The sequence below is a fragment of the Lepidochelys kempii genome, chromosome 10, assembly GCF_965140265.1.
Source record: "Lepidochelys kempii isolate rLepKem1 chromosome 10, rLepKem1.hap2, whole genome shotgun sequence".
Lineage (NCBI taxonomy): Eukaryota > Metazoa > Chordata > Testudines > Cheloniidae > Lepidochelys > Lepidochelys kempii.
Genome location: NC_133265.1, coordinates 20959963 through 20979336, shown reverse-complemented (window position 1 = coordinate 20979336; position 19374 = coordinate 20959963). Strand labels below are relative to the sequence as shown.

Sequence of the window (19374 nt, the reverse complement as noted above, 5' to 3'; positions counted from 1 at the left end):
TTAAAAAAATTAATTGCGATTAATCATGCTGTTAAAGAATAATAGAATACCATTTATTTAAATATTTTTGGTTGTTTTCTACATTTTCAAATATATTGATTTCAATTACAACACAGAATACAAAATGTACAGTGCTCACTTTATTTTTATTTTGATTACAAATATTTGCACTGTAAAGAAAACAAAAGAAATAGTATTTTTCAATTCCCCCATTACAAGTTCTGTAGTGCAATCTCTTTATTATGAAAGTTGAACTTACAAATGTAGAATTATGTATAAAAAACCCTGCATTCAAAAAAGAAAATGTAAAATTTTAGAGCCTACAAGTCCACTCAGTCCTACTTCTTGTTTAGCCAATCACTCAGACAAACAAGTTTGTTTACATTTGCAAGAGATAATGCTGTCCACTTCTTGTTTACAATATCCCCTGAAAGTGAGAACAGGCGTTCGCATGGCACTGTTGTTGCTGGCGTCGCAAGATATTTATGTGCCAGATGTGCTAAAGATTCATATGTTCCTTCATGCTTCAACCACCATCCCAGAAGACATGCGTTTATGCTGATGACGGGTTCTGCTCGATAATGATTCAAAACAGTGCGGACCAATGCATGTTCATTTTCATCATCTGAGTGAGATGCCACCAGCAGAAGATTGATTTTCTTTTTTGGTGATTCGGGTTCTGCAGTTTCCGCATTGGAGTGTTGCTCTTTTAGAGACATCTGAAAGCATGCTCCACACCTTGTCCCACTCAGATTTTGGAAGGCACTTCAGATTCTTAAACCTTTGGTCAAGTGTTGTATCTATCCTTAGAAATCTCACATTGGTACCGTGTTTGCGTTTTGTCAAATCTGCAGTGAAAGTGTTCTTAAAATGAACAACATATGCTGGGTCATAATCTGAGACTGCCATTACACAAAATATATGGCAGAATGAGGGTAAAACAGAGCAGGAGGCATACAATTTCCCCCCAAGGATTTCAGTCACAAAGTTAATTAATGCATTATTTTTTTAACAAGCATCATCATCATGAAAACATGTCCTCTGGAATGGTGGCTCAAGCATGAAGGGGCATATGAATGTTTAGCATATCTGGCACGTAAATACCTTGTAATGCTGGCTACAAAAGTGCCACGTGAACACTTGTTCAGGTGACATTGTAAATAAGAAGCAGGTAGCATTATCTCCTATAAATGTAAACAAAGTTGCTTGTCTTAGCAGTTGGCTGAACAAGAAGTAGGACTGAGTGGACTTGTAGGCTCTAAAGTTTTACACTGTTTTGTTTTTGAGTGCAGTTATGTAACAAAAAAAATCTACATTTGTAAATTGCACTTTCACGATAAAGAGATTGCACTAGAGTACTTCTATGAGGTGAACTGAAAAATATGATTTCTGTTAGCATTTTTACAGTGCAAATATTTGTAATGAAAATAACAATATAAAGTGAGCACTGAACACTTTGTATTCTGTGTTGTAATTGAAGTCAATATATTTAATAAATTTCAATTGGGATTCTATTGTTTAACAGTGTGATTAAAACTGCGATTAATCGCAATTAATTTTTTTGAATTAATCGTGTGAGTTAACTGCAATTAAATTGACAGCCCTACTTAGAACCTAGGTCAAATGAAGACCAGTGTAGACGTTCCCTCTTGGGCAGGAGCCCAGGTTCTGAGATCCACCCTCCAGCCCAAGTTGGAATGTCTACACTACTATTTTTAGCCCTATAGTGGGAGCATAGCAAACCTGAGTCACTTGGCCTGGGCTCTAAGACTTGGTGCTGCAGGTTCCGTTTTTTTTGTTTTTTGCAGTATAGACAAACCCTGAGACAAACCATGAAACCTCACAACACCACTTTTACAAAGTCACTTTTCAGAATAGAACCACACTAAAAATAAATAGTATGTTAAAATTACATATGATTTTTAAGATGTAAGCATTTAAATGGGCAGAACAGGGAATAATGTTGTTGAAAAAGTTGACTATAATTCTGATATATGTATTTATCAAGAGTTAACATGTGACATTCTTTGGACAGACTGAAATTTTATTTAAAAATATAAGTGTACTTGCTATAACAAGTGCTACTAGTATATGACATACCAATAATGAGTACAATTGTTCATTTAAAAAGAAAGAAAGGCTGTGCTCAGACATAGTGGACAGTGGCAGCCTCAGGCGCTTGATTACAGCAACCTGATTCAGTGCTGCCCAGCGTGAGTTAGATCAGGAGGAGACCTGAACTTACTGAACTGGAGAATCTGTTCCAGTGTCCAGTTCTTCACTACGTATTGAGTTGGCTGTTTAATCTATACTAGGCAAATTTCAAGTAAAAAAAAAGTGTCATCTGTATACTATGAAATGAAAGCTATCTATGAAGGAAACTGCTAGACCAACTTTGTGTTTCATCTAATACAGCATTAAAATGTAACAGCCATGAACCAGGATTAAAAATATCTTGTAGAAGGACAGTCACATAAAAAAGAGAAGATGAGCATATTCAGATGAGAGCTCATAGCATTAGGAATCACAGGCCAATTAAATTTCCATCAAAACCCACCAGTATTTGCTATAGCAATGAAAAGGAAATGTTAGCAAACTGGTTCAAATGGCCATATTACAGACTGCTAACCATATCTGGGCCTCAAAACAAAATTTGTTTTCACTTTATAACAATGGCACATTACAAATCATTTGAGCAATAAGGTCAGTGCTTAAATTATGATATAAAATCATTATACTTAAAAAGAAAATAAACAGAGACTGAAGTCCTAGTCTTGGTAGCAGCACTATTAATTAACGTCAGGTGTTTAATGTTCAGTGTGTATATGTTTAAAGAGAATATTTTTAAATTTCCACTGAACATTTTCACATTTTAGGACCTCAAGTGAATTAATATCCCTGGTCTTAAAGATTTATAGACATAGGGCGCCACTTGAGATGGAACTAACTGCTCTTGGATTATTCCTGTTTACATTGTTGGGAGTGTTTGTGTGTAATTTTTCAGTGAGGAGAAAACACTCAATGTAAGTACATGTAATTATTTGTGAATAATTATTTTTGTTATTTTACATTTCAGTGCTTTCTAATACATAGATTCAGCGCCCTGAGGGTTTTTTTTACTTGTATTAGAGAATTTCACTTTCTGCTCTCTGAGATAACACTAGTCTTTGCTTCACAGTCTGAGAGCTCAACCCACAACTGTTTGGCATCTGCAAACCCTTTTTAAGAGAAAGGTAACCCCTTCAGGAAACATATACATTTGTTACACAGCTTAAATGGAAATACACATTATATCTAATTTATTACTACATTAATTTATAATTAATATTTTACAATAAATGTGCTTTATTAAAAACAGACATCTACAGATTCGAAAAAATACAGACAATTTCAAGTACAAAATCAAGGTTTCTACCAAAGGATGTAATAAAGTTATCAACGTAAGGGCCAATTCTTGCAAGTTGCTGAGTGACTTCAGTTCCCATAGAAGGAGTTCAGAAACTCCAATGAGTGAGAGATAAGAGGCTCTTATGGGATAGATGGGACAGGGAGGGTTTGGTGGTAGAACTGAATCACAGTAATTTTGGATAGTATTTAAAACCATCAGTGTTAATGCTATTTCATGACGCTCAATTAAAGTAGAAAGAGTCCCCATATGAGACATTGGGATGATGTTGCCTTCTCTGGTTCATTGTTTATGTCTATGTCTGAAAGGTCCTCTGATATCACTGATAATTATTGTTTAGGTGAAGAGATAAACTGACCCTGATACCTCTGTTAAAAAGATCTTATCATTTATCACAACTGAGAGATGCCTGGGAAATATGCTGACGTTTATTTTTTGTTTGTTTTTAAGGTCTTCCAGGACCTCATTAATATTCTCACTGGAAATGGTCTATTCCAGCAAAGAGAGAGCTCTGACATTTTTCCTAATTCCATTTGAAAAAATGCCTCAAAAAGGTTCACAGGATTTGTGGGAATTTGAACCCTTCTCCCACAATCCTTGGGCTCCCAGAAAGCATTTTGAAATCTTCTACAAACAAGTGCTGGAAACTGTGGGCCAGGTTCTCAGAGTGCAGTACAACTGTAACAATGGATCAGAGTGCTAGTGTGGACAGGGTAGAAAAGCACCTAAACAATGGCTAACATGGATGCACTACCACAACTTGCCTTAATGCAATCCCATCAGTTCCCTGGGTGTGAAATGAAAAGTGATGTTGAAGTGAAAAGATACTTCTCATGCTTCGTGTAACCTTGCGATATCAAGCATTTCAGATTAAAACAGGACCTTAAAAAGGCACTAGATAAAAATGCTGCGACCTTATTCAAAAGACTTTTGCTCTCTTTGTGAAATCTGCTAACTTTCATGACTAAAATGAACGTTTACTGCTTTTTTCACCTGTTATCACTGCAGAACCAAGTACAGAAGAGTGACCTGGTGTTTATTGTGGCTTGTGCATCACTGAAAGAATTGTTAACTGGGTCCCTGATCTTTCAAGCTTCTGAACAAGGGTGGACCTCTGGGCCTGGATCTAAATTCTATTCACAGAGGCCTGGGGCCTAAATTCTATTTACAGAATCTTGACAAGAATACAGCTTGACTTTAAGATTCCAGGTTGAGTATACAGGGCTGGGCACTTATAAAAAGCACCCTACCAATGTGATATATGCCATCATGTGCCAGCAATGCCCCTCTGCCATGTACATTGGCCAAACCGGACAGTCTCTATGCAAAAGAATAAATGGGCACAAATCAGACGTCAAGAATTATACCATTCAAAAACCAGTCGGAGAACACTTCAATCTCCTAGACAAATTGGAGGATTGGGCTACAAGAAATCTGATGAGGTTCAACAAGGACATGTGCAGAGTCCTGCACTTAGGATGGAAGAATCCAATGCACCGCTACAGACTAGGGACCGAATGGCTAGGCAGCAGTTCTGCAGAAAAGGACCTAGGGGTTACAGTGGACGAGAAGCTGGATATGAGTCAACAGTGTGCCCTTGTTGCTAAGAAGACCAATGGCATTTTGGGTTGTATAAGTAGGGGCATTACCAGAAGATCGAGGGACGTGATCATTTCCCTCTATTCAACACTCGTGAGGCCTCATCTGGGAGTACTGTGTCCAGTTTTGGGCCCCACACTACAAGAAGCATGTGGAAAAATTGGAAAGAGTCCAGCAGAGGGCAACAAAAATGATTAGGGGACTGGAACACATGACTTATGAGGAGAGGCTGAGGGAACTGGGGATGTTTAGTCTACGGAAGAGAAGAATGAGGGGGGATTTGATAGCTGCTTTCCACTACCTGAAAGGGGGTTCCAAAGAGGATGGATCTAGACTGTTCTCAGTGGTAGCAGATGACAGAACAAGGAGTAATGGTCTCAAGTTGCATTGGGGGAGATTTAGGTTGGATATTAGGGAAAACTTTTTCACTAAGGAGGGTGGTGAAACACTGGAATGCGTTACCTAGGGAGAAGGTGGAATCTCCTTCCTTAGAAGTTTTTAAGGTCAGGCTTGACAAAGCCCTGGCTGGGTTGATTTAACTGGGGATCAGTCCTGCTTTGAGCAGGGGGTTGGACTAGATGACCTCCTGAGGTCCCTTCCAACCCTGATATTCTATGATTCTCTCTGGTCACTCGATTACAGACCTAAAAGTCGCAATATTACAATAACAAAAACTTCAGAAACAGACTCCAATGAGAGACTGCTGAATTGGAATTAATTTGCAAACTGGACACCATTAAATTAGGCTTGAATAAAGACTGGGAGTGGATGTGTCATTACACAAAGTAAAACTATTTCCCCATGTTTATTTCCCCCCCCCCACTGTTCCTCACACGTTCTTGTCAACTGTTGGAAATGGCCCATCTTGATTATCACTACAAAAGGTTTTTTTTCTCTTCTACTGGTAATAGCTCACCTGATCACTCTTGTTACAGTGTGTATGGTAACACCCATTGTTTCATGTTCTCTGTGTATATAAAATCATCCTACTGTATTTTCAACTGCATGCATCTGATGAAGTGGGCTGTAGCCCACGAAAGCTTATGCTCAAATAAATTTGGTAGTCTCTAAGGTGCCACAAGTACCCTCCTTTTTGTTTGACAAGGACCATCCTATTTATAGAACTCACAATGCTATTTTTATAAAGTCATTTTTCAGAGTAATGGTCTCAAGTTGCAGTGGGGGAGGTTTAGGTTGGATATTAGGAAAAACTTTTTCACTAAGAGGGTGGTGAAACACTGGAATGCATTATCTAGGGAGGTGGTAGAATCTCCTTCCTTAGAAGTTTTTAAGGTCAGGCTTGACAAAGCCCTGGCTGGGATGATTTAATTGGGGATTGGTCCTGCTTTGAGCAGGGGGTTGGACTAGATGACCTCCTGAGGTCCCTTCCAACCCTGATATTCTATGATTCTATGAATAGAACCACAAAGAAAATCAGATCAAATTATCTCTAATAAGGTGGTCAATAAAAACAATGAAGAACCTCCAGAAAACCTCCTATAATCCATTATAGATTCCGTAGCAAACTACCACTCTTTGCATAATTTCATTACTACCAGGGCAAAATTTTATGCACAACTCCAAAGAACTATTTATCAATTTATTTTATCCAGAGTAACAAGTTTTTTTCCTTAAGTAATTTTAATTAGTGTCTGTTCCAAATTATTGTATCCTTTTGCACTTATTTTGATGCCAATTTTGCTCTGTTGCCACAAATTCTTTATGAGCTTCCCCAAAGACATGGTTATGTTGATTGTTACAACAGCTGTGTCCTTCCAAGCCAAGGATGTTGCTTGAGCTCTGGTAGAATGAGCCTTAATAGTCAGTGGGAGAAGTACACTAGCCAGCTGATAAAGTGAGATAAAATGTTCAATACCTACTTTGACAATATTTGGGATGAAATAATCTGGGGACCTTGGAGTGGCCAGTTATGACCACAAATAGATGTGGGGATCGTGTTAAAAGATTTGGTTTTCTCAATGTAATACAGCAGAGCTCTGGATATGCTAGAGTATGTCCATAGCTTCCTCTTCTCTTGCATGAGATGAGATTTAGGAAAGCACAAAGGTTGATTGGTTTAGGTGGAACTCAAACCACCTTTGGAAAGAATTTTGCATTAGGTCTAAGCATTCATAGGCACCCACGGAAAAAAATAGTGGTGTTCAGCACTCAACAGTGGTGCCACCAATCAGCTGTTTGGCAGTGCCCCCGATCAGCTATTAATCTGGGGAGCCGCCAAACAGCTGTTTGGCGACTTGGGGAGGGGTTTGGGGGAGGGTGGAGAGCAGTGAGTGGCAGGCAGGCAGGGGCCTTTGGGAGGAGGTGGGAAGAGGTGGAGCGAGGACGGGGCTTTAGGGGAGGGGCAGAGCAGGGGCGGGAAGAGGCAGAGTGAAGGTAGAGCCTTGGGGGAAGAAGCAGAGCCTTTGTAAGTGCTAGTTTTTCTTTATGGAATGGAGGTATACAGAGGTTCCACCATGAGTGACTGAAGCTTGTTCCCTCTTCTTGAAGGGTATGTCTACACTACAGCCGCTACAGTGGCACAGCTATGGCACTGCAGTTGTACCACTGTAGTGTAGACGCTTCTTACATCAACAAGTTTTTCTCTGTTGATGTAGTTAATCCATCTCTCCAAAGGCATTAGTTAGGTTGATGGAATAATTCTTCTGTTAACTTAACTGCATCTGTACCAGGGTTTAGGTCAACCTAACTACAGCACTGCTGCTGCAAAATTTTTCACAGCCCTCAGTAACATAGCTAGGTCAATCTAATTTTTAAGTGTAGACCAGGCCTGGGATTAAGATGGTAGATGGATCACTCTGAGAGGGGCTGAAAGAAGAGCTCCATAAACTTCAGAAGGACAATGTTGAGGTCCCATGATGGAGTAGTATCTCTGACTGGTGGGTAAGCAGGCAGTAGACCCTTGTGAAATTTGGACACTGTCAGATGAAAGAAGACAAAGAACAACTGTATTTGTAGATGATATGCTGATATTACTGCCAGATGGACTTTTACTGTCCTAAATGAAAGTCCAGCGTGTTTTTACTACAGCAAATAGTCAAGAATTTTCAGTACCAGGGCCTGCACGGGGGTTATACTGTATTAGGCTGCCCACATTGAGAATCTATTTCATTTGGAGAAGTCTCTCTCACAGATAGCTTTATGCCCAGTGCCAGGATTTCCTGAATGTGTGAGGAAGCAGCTCCTTTCCATGGTGCTCAAGCAATCAACATCCTGGCAGTCAGGTGCAGCAACTTTGGGTTTGGACAGAATACTTGAACCCGATCTAATGACAGCTGGTCTGAGCAGTCTAGGAGGCTGCCTGATCAATAGTTGTGTGAACATCTGTATCAGGTCTGTCAGCCAGAACTGCCTCAGCCAGTAGGGAGCTGTGAGGATAAGTTTGGCCCAGTCCTCTCTGGCTTTGCCTGGGAAGTAGTGGAATCAGTGGGAAGGTGAATGGAGGGTCGTGATTTCACTGTATCTGGCAACGTTCCTGGGCTCATGCACTCTCTGGCATAGAAGTTCAGATACTTAGCCTTGTCCTTCATGCCAAACAGGTCTATCAATTGAGTCCCCCACTGATGGAATAATGACTTGGTAATGAATTTCTGTGGTGACCACTTGTAATAGGTGACTGACTGCCTGCTGAGTAAGTCTGCCACATCATTGCTGACTCCTGAAACTGCAGAACTACTGGGTATGCCATGCTGATGGCACCCATTACATAGCTTGAGTGCGTCCATTCAAGGGGAGGGGAAAGAGCAAACACCCCCTTGCTTGTTTATGTAGTGCACAGCTAATGTATTGCCTGTTAGTATCCGCACTACCAAGTGTTGTAGGTCACGGGAAGAACATAATTTATGCCAGTTTGAAGGCTCTGAGCTCTAAGATATTGATAGGCATGTCCTCTGGGGACTACATCCCTTGTATCTGTAAAAGATCCAGGTGGATTCCCCAGCTTATCACAGATAGGTCCATGACTAATATCTTGGTGGGGACAGGGTCATGAACAGTAACCCATTTTGGACATTATCAGGGTGCAGTCAGCAGTTTAGCACCATGAGGACATGAGGTGGCATAAGGACTTCCTTTTTCAGTGGATACTTTCCAGAGGAAAAGACTGACCCAGGCCAGAGCTGTAGTGGATTCAGGAGAAGTCTGGCAAGTTGCGTCATATATGTACACATGGCATATGGCCTAATAATGTGAGGGACGTCCATACAGTTGCCACTGTCTTCAGTAATGACAGAAGCAAGAGGAATCTGTCCTGTGGTGGGTAAGCCCGTGCTGTCTTGAATCTATCCTGATCCCCATGAACTCCATCATCTGTGATGGGACAAGTGACAATTTCTTGTAGTGCATCAGGAGACTCAGCTGGATGAACAGAGAGATGGTGCAGTTAAAGCTTGTCAGAGTTTCCGGATGTGAACTGCCTGTCATCAGCCAGTTGCTCACATATGGATAGACACCAATGCCCTTTTCCCCCCATGTGTGACAACACCATAGCGAGACATTTCATAAACACTCTAAGGACTGTTGAAAATCTGAAAGGCTGTACTTTGGACCTACTGTAAATTACAGGTACTTTCTGAAGGCCAGGTGGATGGCAATATGGAACTACACGTCCTGTAAACCGAGAGCTACAAACTAGTCCTGAGCTTGAAGAGATAGACTGTTAGAGGCAAGCATTACCATTCTAAATCTGAGGTGGTGCATAAACTTGTTCAGTCTTGTCAGGTGTATGATGGGACTAAAACCTTCTTTCTTGTTCAGAATAAGGAATATCAGGAGTAAAAGCGTCTTCCTCTGTACTCCCAAGGAACCTCTTCTATGGCTCCAAAACAAAACAACAAAACCACTTCCTTTTGGTCTCATGAAAAGGGTCTTTGAAGAGGAATAAATAAAGAAGAGTGGGAAGAAAGCGTAGCACGAAAATGGATATTCTGGCCATAGGGGATGATGTCCAGCACAAAACTGTTGGCTGTAATCTCTTACCATGCCCAATGGAAGAGGTGGAATGATTTCCAACAGTTGGCTCTGGCATAAGAACGGCTATACTGGGTCAGACCAAAGGTGCATCAAGCCCAGTATCCTGTCCTCTGACAGTGGCCAATGGCAGGTTCCCCAAAGGGAATGAACAGACAGGTCATCATAAAGTGATCTATGCTCTGTCACCCAATCCCAGCTTCTGGCAAACAGAGGCTAGGGATATCATTCCTGCCCATCCTGGCTAATAGCCATTGATGGACTTATCTTCCATGAATCTATGTAGCTCTCTTTTGAACCCTGTTATAGTATTTGACATAGTCTTGACATGTTTCTCAACATGCACCCCATCCAAGCAGCTGCCTCTGTGACAGAGGAAGAGGATGACAGGCGCCTCCTGATATAACAGGGATGTTTTCTGGGTGATTATTGGAGTCAGATGGCTTTTGCCATTGTGAGCGCTGCCAATAGAAGAACTTGCAGTATAGTGCTGGGGTGCATATGCGTGAAGATCTCAGTGTTGCTCTTGAATTCTTTAGGGAATGGACTGCTTCATTCATCCAGTTGCCGTAGAGCTCTATTACATCAAACGGTAAGTCCTCTATCATCATTTGAACTTCATTTGGAATCCCAGAAGTCTGTAACCAGGTTACAATTTGGTTGGTGCATGTTACCGCTGTAGCCATGGATCTAACGGCCACATCAGACTCATCCAAAGCCACTTGTAGTACTATCTTCATTACCATCTAGCCTTCTTTGATGGCATCACTCAGCTTCTCTCTAGAGTTCTGTGGGAGCCTAGTTAGGAAGGGAGTTACCCTTTCCTACACTGAAAAACTATCTTTTACTAACAAGGCTTGGAAGTCTGTAATGTGGAATTGGAGGAAGGCTGATAAATAGGCCTTTACACTGAAAAGTCTAGTTGATTGGGGTCCTTATTTTTTGGAGTGCTCTTACGTGGACCTGGTCTTTTTCTGGACTGCAGTTACCACAAGGGACCCTCATGTCAGATGCATGTAAAAATGTTCCAAGCCCTTAAGTGACACTTGATAGCACTTTTCTACTTGCTTCGAAGTAGGAGAAAGCTAGGCGTGGGTGGACCACAGACCCTTTGCTGGGTTCAGTGTGCCCTTATTAATTGGCAGGGCAATTCTTGTTGGCACTGAGGAGCTGAGAATATTAAACAGCATATGCATGGATCACCATTGTCTCAATGTCCAAGGTTTCAGTTAGCCTCAAAAACAGTTTTTGTAAAGTTCTAAAGTCATTGACAGCTGGTATGTGTTGGATCCAAGGCCTTGCATGGAAAAGATGAGGATTTCTTTGGTAGGTAGGGCAACTGAAGTGTTTTCCGAGCCACCTCCACTCCTGGTATAGGAAGCCTGGCCATCGATGCTGATGATGACCAAGACTTCCTCCTCTTTTCTTTAATATGTTATGAGGCCCCACTCCTAGACCTAAGGAAAGGTGGGCCCCAGTAGGAATATTCTATAGGTATTGGCCTGACTGCAGTTGACCTGTGCATTGCCAGTCATGTATAGGTGCATTGGGTGCTTCAGGAACTCACCATAGGCTACCACTCTGATCTAACAGGAGAGGGTTCTTTGCTCGATATTCAGGAGAAGGAGATCTAATTTGCCTGGGAAGCACTTAGATGCTAAAGTAATGGGCTTTATGTAAAACCCAGCTATATGCTTTCTATATCCTTCCTTCCCGTTCCCATTTGCCTTTAGGTTCTCCCACCAACGCAGCTACTGCTGCTCATGGGGGATGAAGTAATTAGTCGATGGGAGAGCTCTCTTCCATTGGTTTAAAGCATCTGCTCTAGCATCGGTGAAGCTGCACCACTGTAAGCTCTGTAGTGTAGACATAGCCTAAGAATGTTTTGAACTTGAACAATATCCAATTTTTGTTTGTATCTAGGTAAATTCAGACCATATCAATTCAGTTAATCTGTAACTTTAGTTATATCTAGGTTTTTTTTATTGTGCACCAAACATTCAGATTTTTATCTGCTTTTTGTTGTGTTTGCTTTTTTACCTGAAAAAAGAAAAGGAGTACTTCTGGCACCCTAGAGACTAACCAATTTGTATGCATCCGATGAAGTGAGCTGTAGCTCACGAAAGCTTATGCTCAAATAAATTGGTTAGTCTCTAAGGAGCCACAAGTACTCCTTTTCTTTTTGCGAATACAGACTAACACGGCTGTTACTCTGAAACCTTTTTTACCTGGATAACGATTAATTTACAATTCAAAAGACTTTAGGCCAAATTCACCACTGGCATAAGTGGATGCAACTCCATTTAAGTCAATGAAATGCAACAGCTTAGATCAGTGGCAAACACGGCTCTTTGCATCCATTAATTCTATCCCTTCCTTTGGGAAATTCACAGAATAGCACTAATAAAGCTCTTGATGGGCAACATATGTTATGTCCTTATAGCAAAAGAACATGCTCCTGGTTGACAAAATAGGGTGAGAAACACAGAGATCTCAGAATGATGAGAGGATAAAAAAAATTTTGAGGACTCAAACAGAAAAACAAAGTAAACAAGTACTAAATAACACGCAATATGTTTTTGCCGACCGATGTTCCACTTGTTTCAGGTTAGAATTGAATCATAATCCCAGACATGAAAGACCAGCGATTATCAATCAAATCATCCAGCTCTAAATTGAATTTTAAGTTGCAACTTCCATATTACTAATAATGCTGATAAGCTATTAGCAATTCACATTTAACAAAAATATGTTTTAATAACCTTAAAAGTAAACATTATAGGAGACAGAGAAATAATAATGATTTCATATGAAAATTCAATTCTAAATGTGGGTTACAATCTACATTCCTTTCCTCATTTGTTTAAGAAACAAGGTGAAATAGAGCATTTCCTAAGTATTAATGTCTTTAAAAAGAACTAAAATAACAGAAAATTCTCTAATGATCTTTGAAGTGACAAAATGTAAAACTATTTAAATCATCACAACCTGTAGCAAATTTACACAAATTGAGTTATTTGGAGAAGGAGGTAAGTTTTTATGTCTCTACAAATGATATCCCATCATTTATGCCAGCAACCTCAATATGTCATGTCAAATTTACTTTTACTTTGACAAAATGCAGGAACAACTACAACAACGAGAATGCCACAAAATATATTTTGGTATTCTTCCTGTCTTTTGTAAGGAACAGGCCACTGGAAAAGCACAGGTGAAGGTACAGAGAAATCAGAAGCCATCATTATATACAGACACAGAGAAATTAAAAGATGACATGACTGTGTACCTTGGTGCAATTCTTATTTTCAACATAAAATTGCTTCTAGCTTTAAAGTGAAACAAAATACCACTGAGATTTTAAGAGAGTCAGCAAATTTTGTTTTCACACACTCAATATACCAGATGCAGTTTTAAGTGTAAGACAGGGAATGCTAGCTCATTAAACTTGAAGGTATGCATACAATTTTACTTTATAACAAAAAGAACCTGGTGATATCTTGGACAAAAATACTGAAATTATGGAAATTTCCCTGTCAGAGAATGACAAGCAGACTATGGAAGCAAGTTTTCTAATAAATGTTGTTTTTTTCCCAGTCAACTTTCTATCCATATAGATCTCTGCCCTGGAAAATACTACATTTCAACTTGCAAATCTCAAATGCAGCACAATATAGTGCAATTAGTACAAGCGACAAAGGTGGTTTGTTTTTTCTGGAATATATCATATTTAATTGGGCCCTGATTGTGCAAACTGATCCACTTGAGTGGATCCCAGTGGAGCCCCAGAAATGGAGTCTTAGAATGTAAATTCTTTGGATTGTTCAATGAATATACAGATTGTACATGTTTAGTAACTATATATGATTAGATACTACCCGAACCAGATTCAAAGGGCAGTATGCTCCAGAGGAGATGGGACTGGATTAGGGGACAGAGAACCTGGGTTCTTCCTGACTCTGCCACTCATTTGCCATGTGTTAAGCACTTTGAGAACTATTGGTAAAAAGAGCTATAATACTTAGCTCTTATAAAGTCTAGAATTTCACCTCAACTACTTCGTGTTCACCTGAGTTAACAGCACAGTTTCATTATAAAATTGCAGTCATATCTGGCTCGCATTCCTGCTGCTCTTGTGATCAATGGCAGAACTCCCAATGGCTTCAGTGGAAGCAGGGTTGGGGCCTTCAAGACTTTAAGCACATCCTGGCTCTAATCCTACAGGTGCTGAGTTCCTTCTGAAAGATTCTGCTTGTTCTCATTTCCCATCATTCAGTATCTTGCTGGATAGGCCCCTGTTACACATTCAGGCCAAAAGAAGATCAGACATAACACAATGCGCTTGAAGACAGTGTCAGAGACAAAGACTGACCCCGTACTCCAAAAAACAGTTTTCATTAGTTATCATTTTAGTATTTTTAAATGACACATATTTTAAGGGGCTGTGCTTACAGCAAAATGGAAAGGTAAAATAAAAATGCTATTCTGATATGGTGATATATTGATGTTAAAATATTCTTAACACATAACCAGGTTATACGGAAGTATGTCTGGCCATTTTCTCCTATCTTTATATTTACACAACTATATTATTGTACATGGAATGTAATATTACTCCCTTCCTATAGTAAATGAAACAGTACACAGACTGCAAAAGTTCTGCATTTTTCCTTGAAAAATCAGTCAGATTCCTTTCATTCTTTATTTTGGCCAGTATATAAAACTTAAATGGGGGGAGGGAGAGAAGAAGGTAGAATGGAGCACCAAAAAATAAAAACAAAACTCCCCAAACCCAGAAAGCACAATTTTCAAAAGTACCCAGTGACATTCAAAAGGACTTAGGCTCCTAAAACATTTAGATGCTTTTGAAAGTTTTATCCATAGTGACCTTTATTCAAAGAAACATTTGAAATGCTGAAAAAAATACAGTAGATGTATAATTTCTTTAAACATATCAAAAGCATTTATCGTGCTAGTGGGCTTCTTTCTATAATAAAATGGAGATTTCAGTGGTGGTGCATTACATCTAACGTTAAACTGCAAAGAAAAAGGCTTAACATTTTGTTGAATACTGCATGTCCGTTTGACACATACTTACACAAAAAAGGGCATCAGTTGAATAAGAGTCTCTTTTTTGGGGCTAACTGTGAATTCTGGCACAGTTTGAATAATTTTGTTCATAACATTCCGTAAGTAATTTTGTAGCTGTTTGCGTCGTTCCTCTACAAACTTTGCATCCTGTAAAAGAAAAAAAAGTTGAATTGTACAAAAAAGATTTTTTCCATTCTAAAATGCCAGACAGCAATAATGACATGAATTCTGATTGATGACTTGTGCTTATCTCAGCCACCTGTAGCAACATATTATCTAAAACATTTGCCGTCAGTGTAGACAGAGACAAGTAATGTTCAACATTATATAACTTGGTTATGGATAAAACCCTGTCCATGGCTATCTGACATAATGCTGAAAATAACTTATCCCGGTCTACCCGGAGTGTATTCTTCCCTGAGAGAAAGGCCTCTTCCATGGACTAAATGTTTTCTTTTAAAGGACTGTTATTAAGGACCAGATGTCAGGCCCTTTCAGGACTAGCAACTTATACAATCCTTTAGGGAAATGGAGGTACTTTTCTTCCCTTCCAAGAAGCTTATTAATTCCTCCTCCCCCTGCCCTCCCATCATGAACTTTTCAGAAGCTGGATACATACACCTCACGATGGACCCATATTTAACTATAGGAGCAGACATATCTCCCTCCATTTAGTAACACATTTTGTTAAGGAAATTTTATACAACAGTCCATTTTTTTAACTAGCATAATGTATCATTGATAGGATGCTTTGGAAAAAAGGTTTTATTTAAGTGTTAATGTTTTATTTCTCTGGCACCAATGAATGGAGATAACTGTACCATTCCTCATTCTGCTGTGAGACTTACAGGCTGAAAGCCTAACAATAGTACGTCTACTTAGATTGTATAACTTCACAACATGCATATTTTTGTCTGTGGGAAACACAATTATAGTAGGGTATAACACAATCTGTCAGCAAGCATAATACACTAGAGTGAGACGGTAATGGATTTACTGAGAAATCAGACTCTTTTTTGTATTAGAGCCAACAAGCTATATCTCAGAAATTCAGGCATTCTGCTCACCTGGTTTAAATGTCAGAATATGCTCTTCAGGCATGAAGCCTCAAACTATTATAAAACAATTATAGCTCTCAAAGGAAGATGAAGTGAGCTGTAGCTCATGAAAGCTTATGCTCAAATAAATTGGTTAGTCTCTAAGGTGCCACAAGTACTCCTTTTCTTTTTGCGGATACAGACTAACACGGCTGCTACTCTGAAAGGAAGAGTTGAGTTCCTATTTTGTGTAAGATGTGTCTACTCAACCATTGTTATTAATCTATTCAAGAAAAGTGCTTAGAAATGTAAAAGTTCCTGTTTCTTGCTAGAAAAAGATAATAGATGCAAATATGTTTAAAATGTTACCAAACCATTCCATTTAATTAAAAACAAAAAATTCATAGGCTGGGTTGCCACATATTGGATTTGAGTTTAAGGTTAGCTCTTCTCACTGGTAGAGTCGGCTGCTCCCAGCATAAGGCTTAATTGGCCACTTGTCTGATTTTTGAAGCAGTACAGTAAAGTTCTAAGAAGTTTTGCCATCTTTGCCGTTAGGAAAAGTTGGCATGACAGAAGTATTTTTGGAATAAGGGGTATAAAGAAGAGAATGAGGTGGGATCCCGGAGGACTCAATAAGTATTAAACATTTAGAGTTGCTCTGTCAAATATTGGAAAGAAAGTCTTCATTTTTACAAATGCTTATGCATGTGCTTAACTTTAACTGCCAATATGTATTCTGTTTCCAGATTGCTGAATGTATAAGCCCCGTCTACAGGAAGAAATTTTACAAAATTCAGTACAACCATCAATTGAGCTGAACTGGCTGGAGCCCTAATGTAGACAAGGCTCCTGCAATTGCATGCATTTTTACCACTGTGTCTAAACAACATAGGATGAAATTCTAAGCCCACTGAAGTAAATGGCAAAACTCACATTGACTTCAACAGATCCAAGATTCTATCCATGTTGTTTAAGTAACATGGTGTTAAAAGCACCACAAACTGCCACAGTAGGATTCCCACTGGTAATATATGTTGGATTTTTTGTAAAATTATCTGGTAAAGACATGACCACAGAATACACAACACACTTTCTCTCTTACCTCACAACACCTTGCCTCCCTATGTATAATGTTTTAGAACTAGCAGAAATACACAACTTCTCCATATTATATTTGTATTATCCATATGCTGTAAGAAAAGGAGTACTTGTGGCATCTTAGAAACTAACAAATATATTTGAGCATAAGCTTTCGTGAGCTGCAGCTCAAATAAATTTGTTAGTCTCTAAGGTGCCACAAGTACTCCTTTTCTTTTTGCAAATACGGACTAACACGGCTGCTACTCTGAAATCTGCCATATGCTATAGTATATACTAGTGACATATTTAAAGCAGCAGTGTAGTAGATTCCTATGTTAAAAAAAATTGTCTTGTGTTTCTGTTACAAGTCTTTTCTCCTATTGTTTATAAGGAATCTGTGTGCAATTATCTGATAATAAGTATAATATAATGGCATCCATACTGAACGGCTTCTAAAGGTTATGCAAAACCTATTTTGTCCTCCCACTAAACATTCTAAACACATGCAGAGTCAAACAAATATGGGCATTTAAGTAGGTGAACATCCACACCTAAAAGACCACAAGAGAAACTTAAAAGGAGAGAGGCACAAATGATCACTGTAAAAAGAAAAGGAGTACTTGTGGCACCTTAGAGACTAACCAATTTATTTGAGCATAAGCTTTCGTGAGCTACAGCTCACTTCATCGGATGCAAGTATGTTGCTAAAAATTATTCTTAAATCTATAAACTGAATACAGTACATATAAGGAGTTAAGATTAGTCTGTCTACAGAAGAAAGTATTGTAGAGTACATGCTTTAAATGCTAATAATTTTCCTTCAAATGAATCATTCACCATTAAAGGTTGGTAGTACTGAATTTAGCACCACTACATGGCAGTTTGAGAAAAAAAGCATCAAAGTATCCACCAGTATCCATCCACTTAATTTTTACTGAAAATGAATTTTGAAAAATTCTTTAAGAATAACCTTGTTCTACTTTGCTTGATGCAATCCACTCTCTAAGATCTCTCTTTTAGCACACCATGGTCGGAGCACAAAATCCCACCAATCACAGAAACAGCTTTCTCCATTTTCTACTGCAATGCAGAAGGCTAGACAAATGTTTTGCTGAACAGAGCTCTCTATACAAGCTGCTAGAAGATACTAACAGTAGGAAATCTAATGCATGTAGATACATAATAGTTAGAATGGAAGATATTAACACTACAGGAAATTATTGCTGTATTGCAATGTAACTGCATTTATTGTTTTTGTCTATTTAAACTGTTACATCATTCAAATAAATTTTATATTTCCCACTTTCCTATTTAGTACTGACACATTTTCCAAACAATACTGTTTCAATGTACTGTAAATCTGTAAATCACTTGGCCCTTCTGCTCTGTTTTCCTGGTTATGCTGTCCAGTCACCTGGTTCCCTATTTCCTCTGCACCCTGGACATAATGCTTGTACCATTCTTTTGCTTAACCATTCTTTTCTCCCCTGGATGTTCCTCTTCTGCAGATGGCTGACAGTTCCAGTTCCAAGAGGGATACATTCCTCCTATGTACCAGTGGGTTTTATAGGAGCAGCTAGGCTGAGGGCAGATGTTGCGCTCCATTAGTAACTTTTATTTCTGCCTAAAGGAGAGTTCTTTTTAGTTATATGGCTAAAGATGGTTTTTACTTGTTAATTTTTTGGTAACAGAATTCATGTTTCTCCAATGCATCCAGTCACCGAAGTCTCTGAAAGCAAAATTCGTCTTATTAACACAAAAATTGAAATTCCCCATACCATCAAGTGAAAAGAGTGCAAAGTACAACCAGTTTCCAATGGTTCCATGCAAGTATGTGGCCTATAAAATATAATTTGTTTATTAAAATCACTAAATGTACTGTTTATGGAAACTGAAGTATTTAAACAAGAGCGTATACATTTAATAATCTGCTACAAGGATAGTTTAAAAATCTTCAGGCAATTTACAACAAATTTGTGTCATTTTTATATAATTTCTCTAATCACAGTTAATTTAAAAAACAAACATACATATATCTGAATGCGTTCATGCATGTCATTCCAAGCATTCCATGTCATTCCAAGCCAACAAAATTTAACATCAGCTCTGTAAAGTTAAGGTGCATTGTCCTTCATGGATCATGATTCTTATAAATAGCTTTTGAATACCCTCCAT

The 19374-nt window shown here is 38.9% G+C and overlaps 1 protein-coding gene across 1 annotated transcript in view; it reads right to left on the bottom strand.

Annotated features, from left to right (window-relative positions):
• Nucleotides 1-19374, bottom strand: part of SNX29 (sorting nexin 29) — a 451551-nt gene that overhangs the window by 47605 nt on the left and 384572 nt on the right. Inside the window, 1 exon segment of the mRNA XM_073362374.1 lies at nucleotides 15087-15226. Coding sequence (XP_073218475.1) covers nucleotides 15087-15226 — 140 coding nt within the window.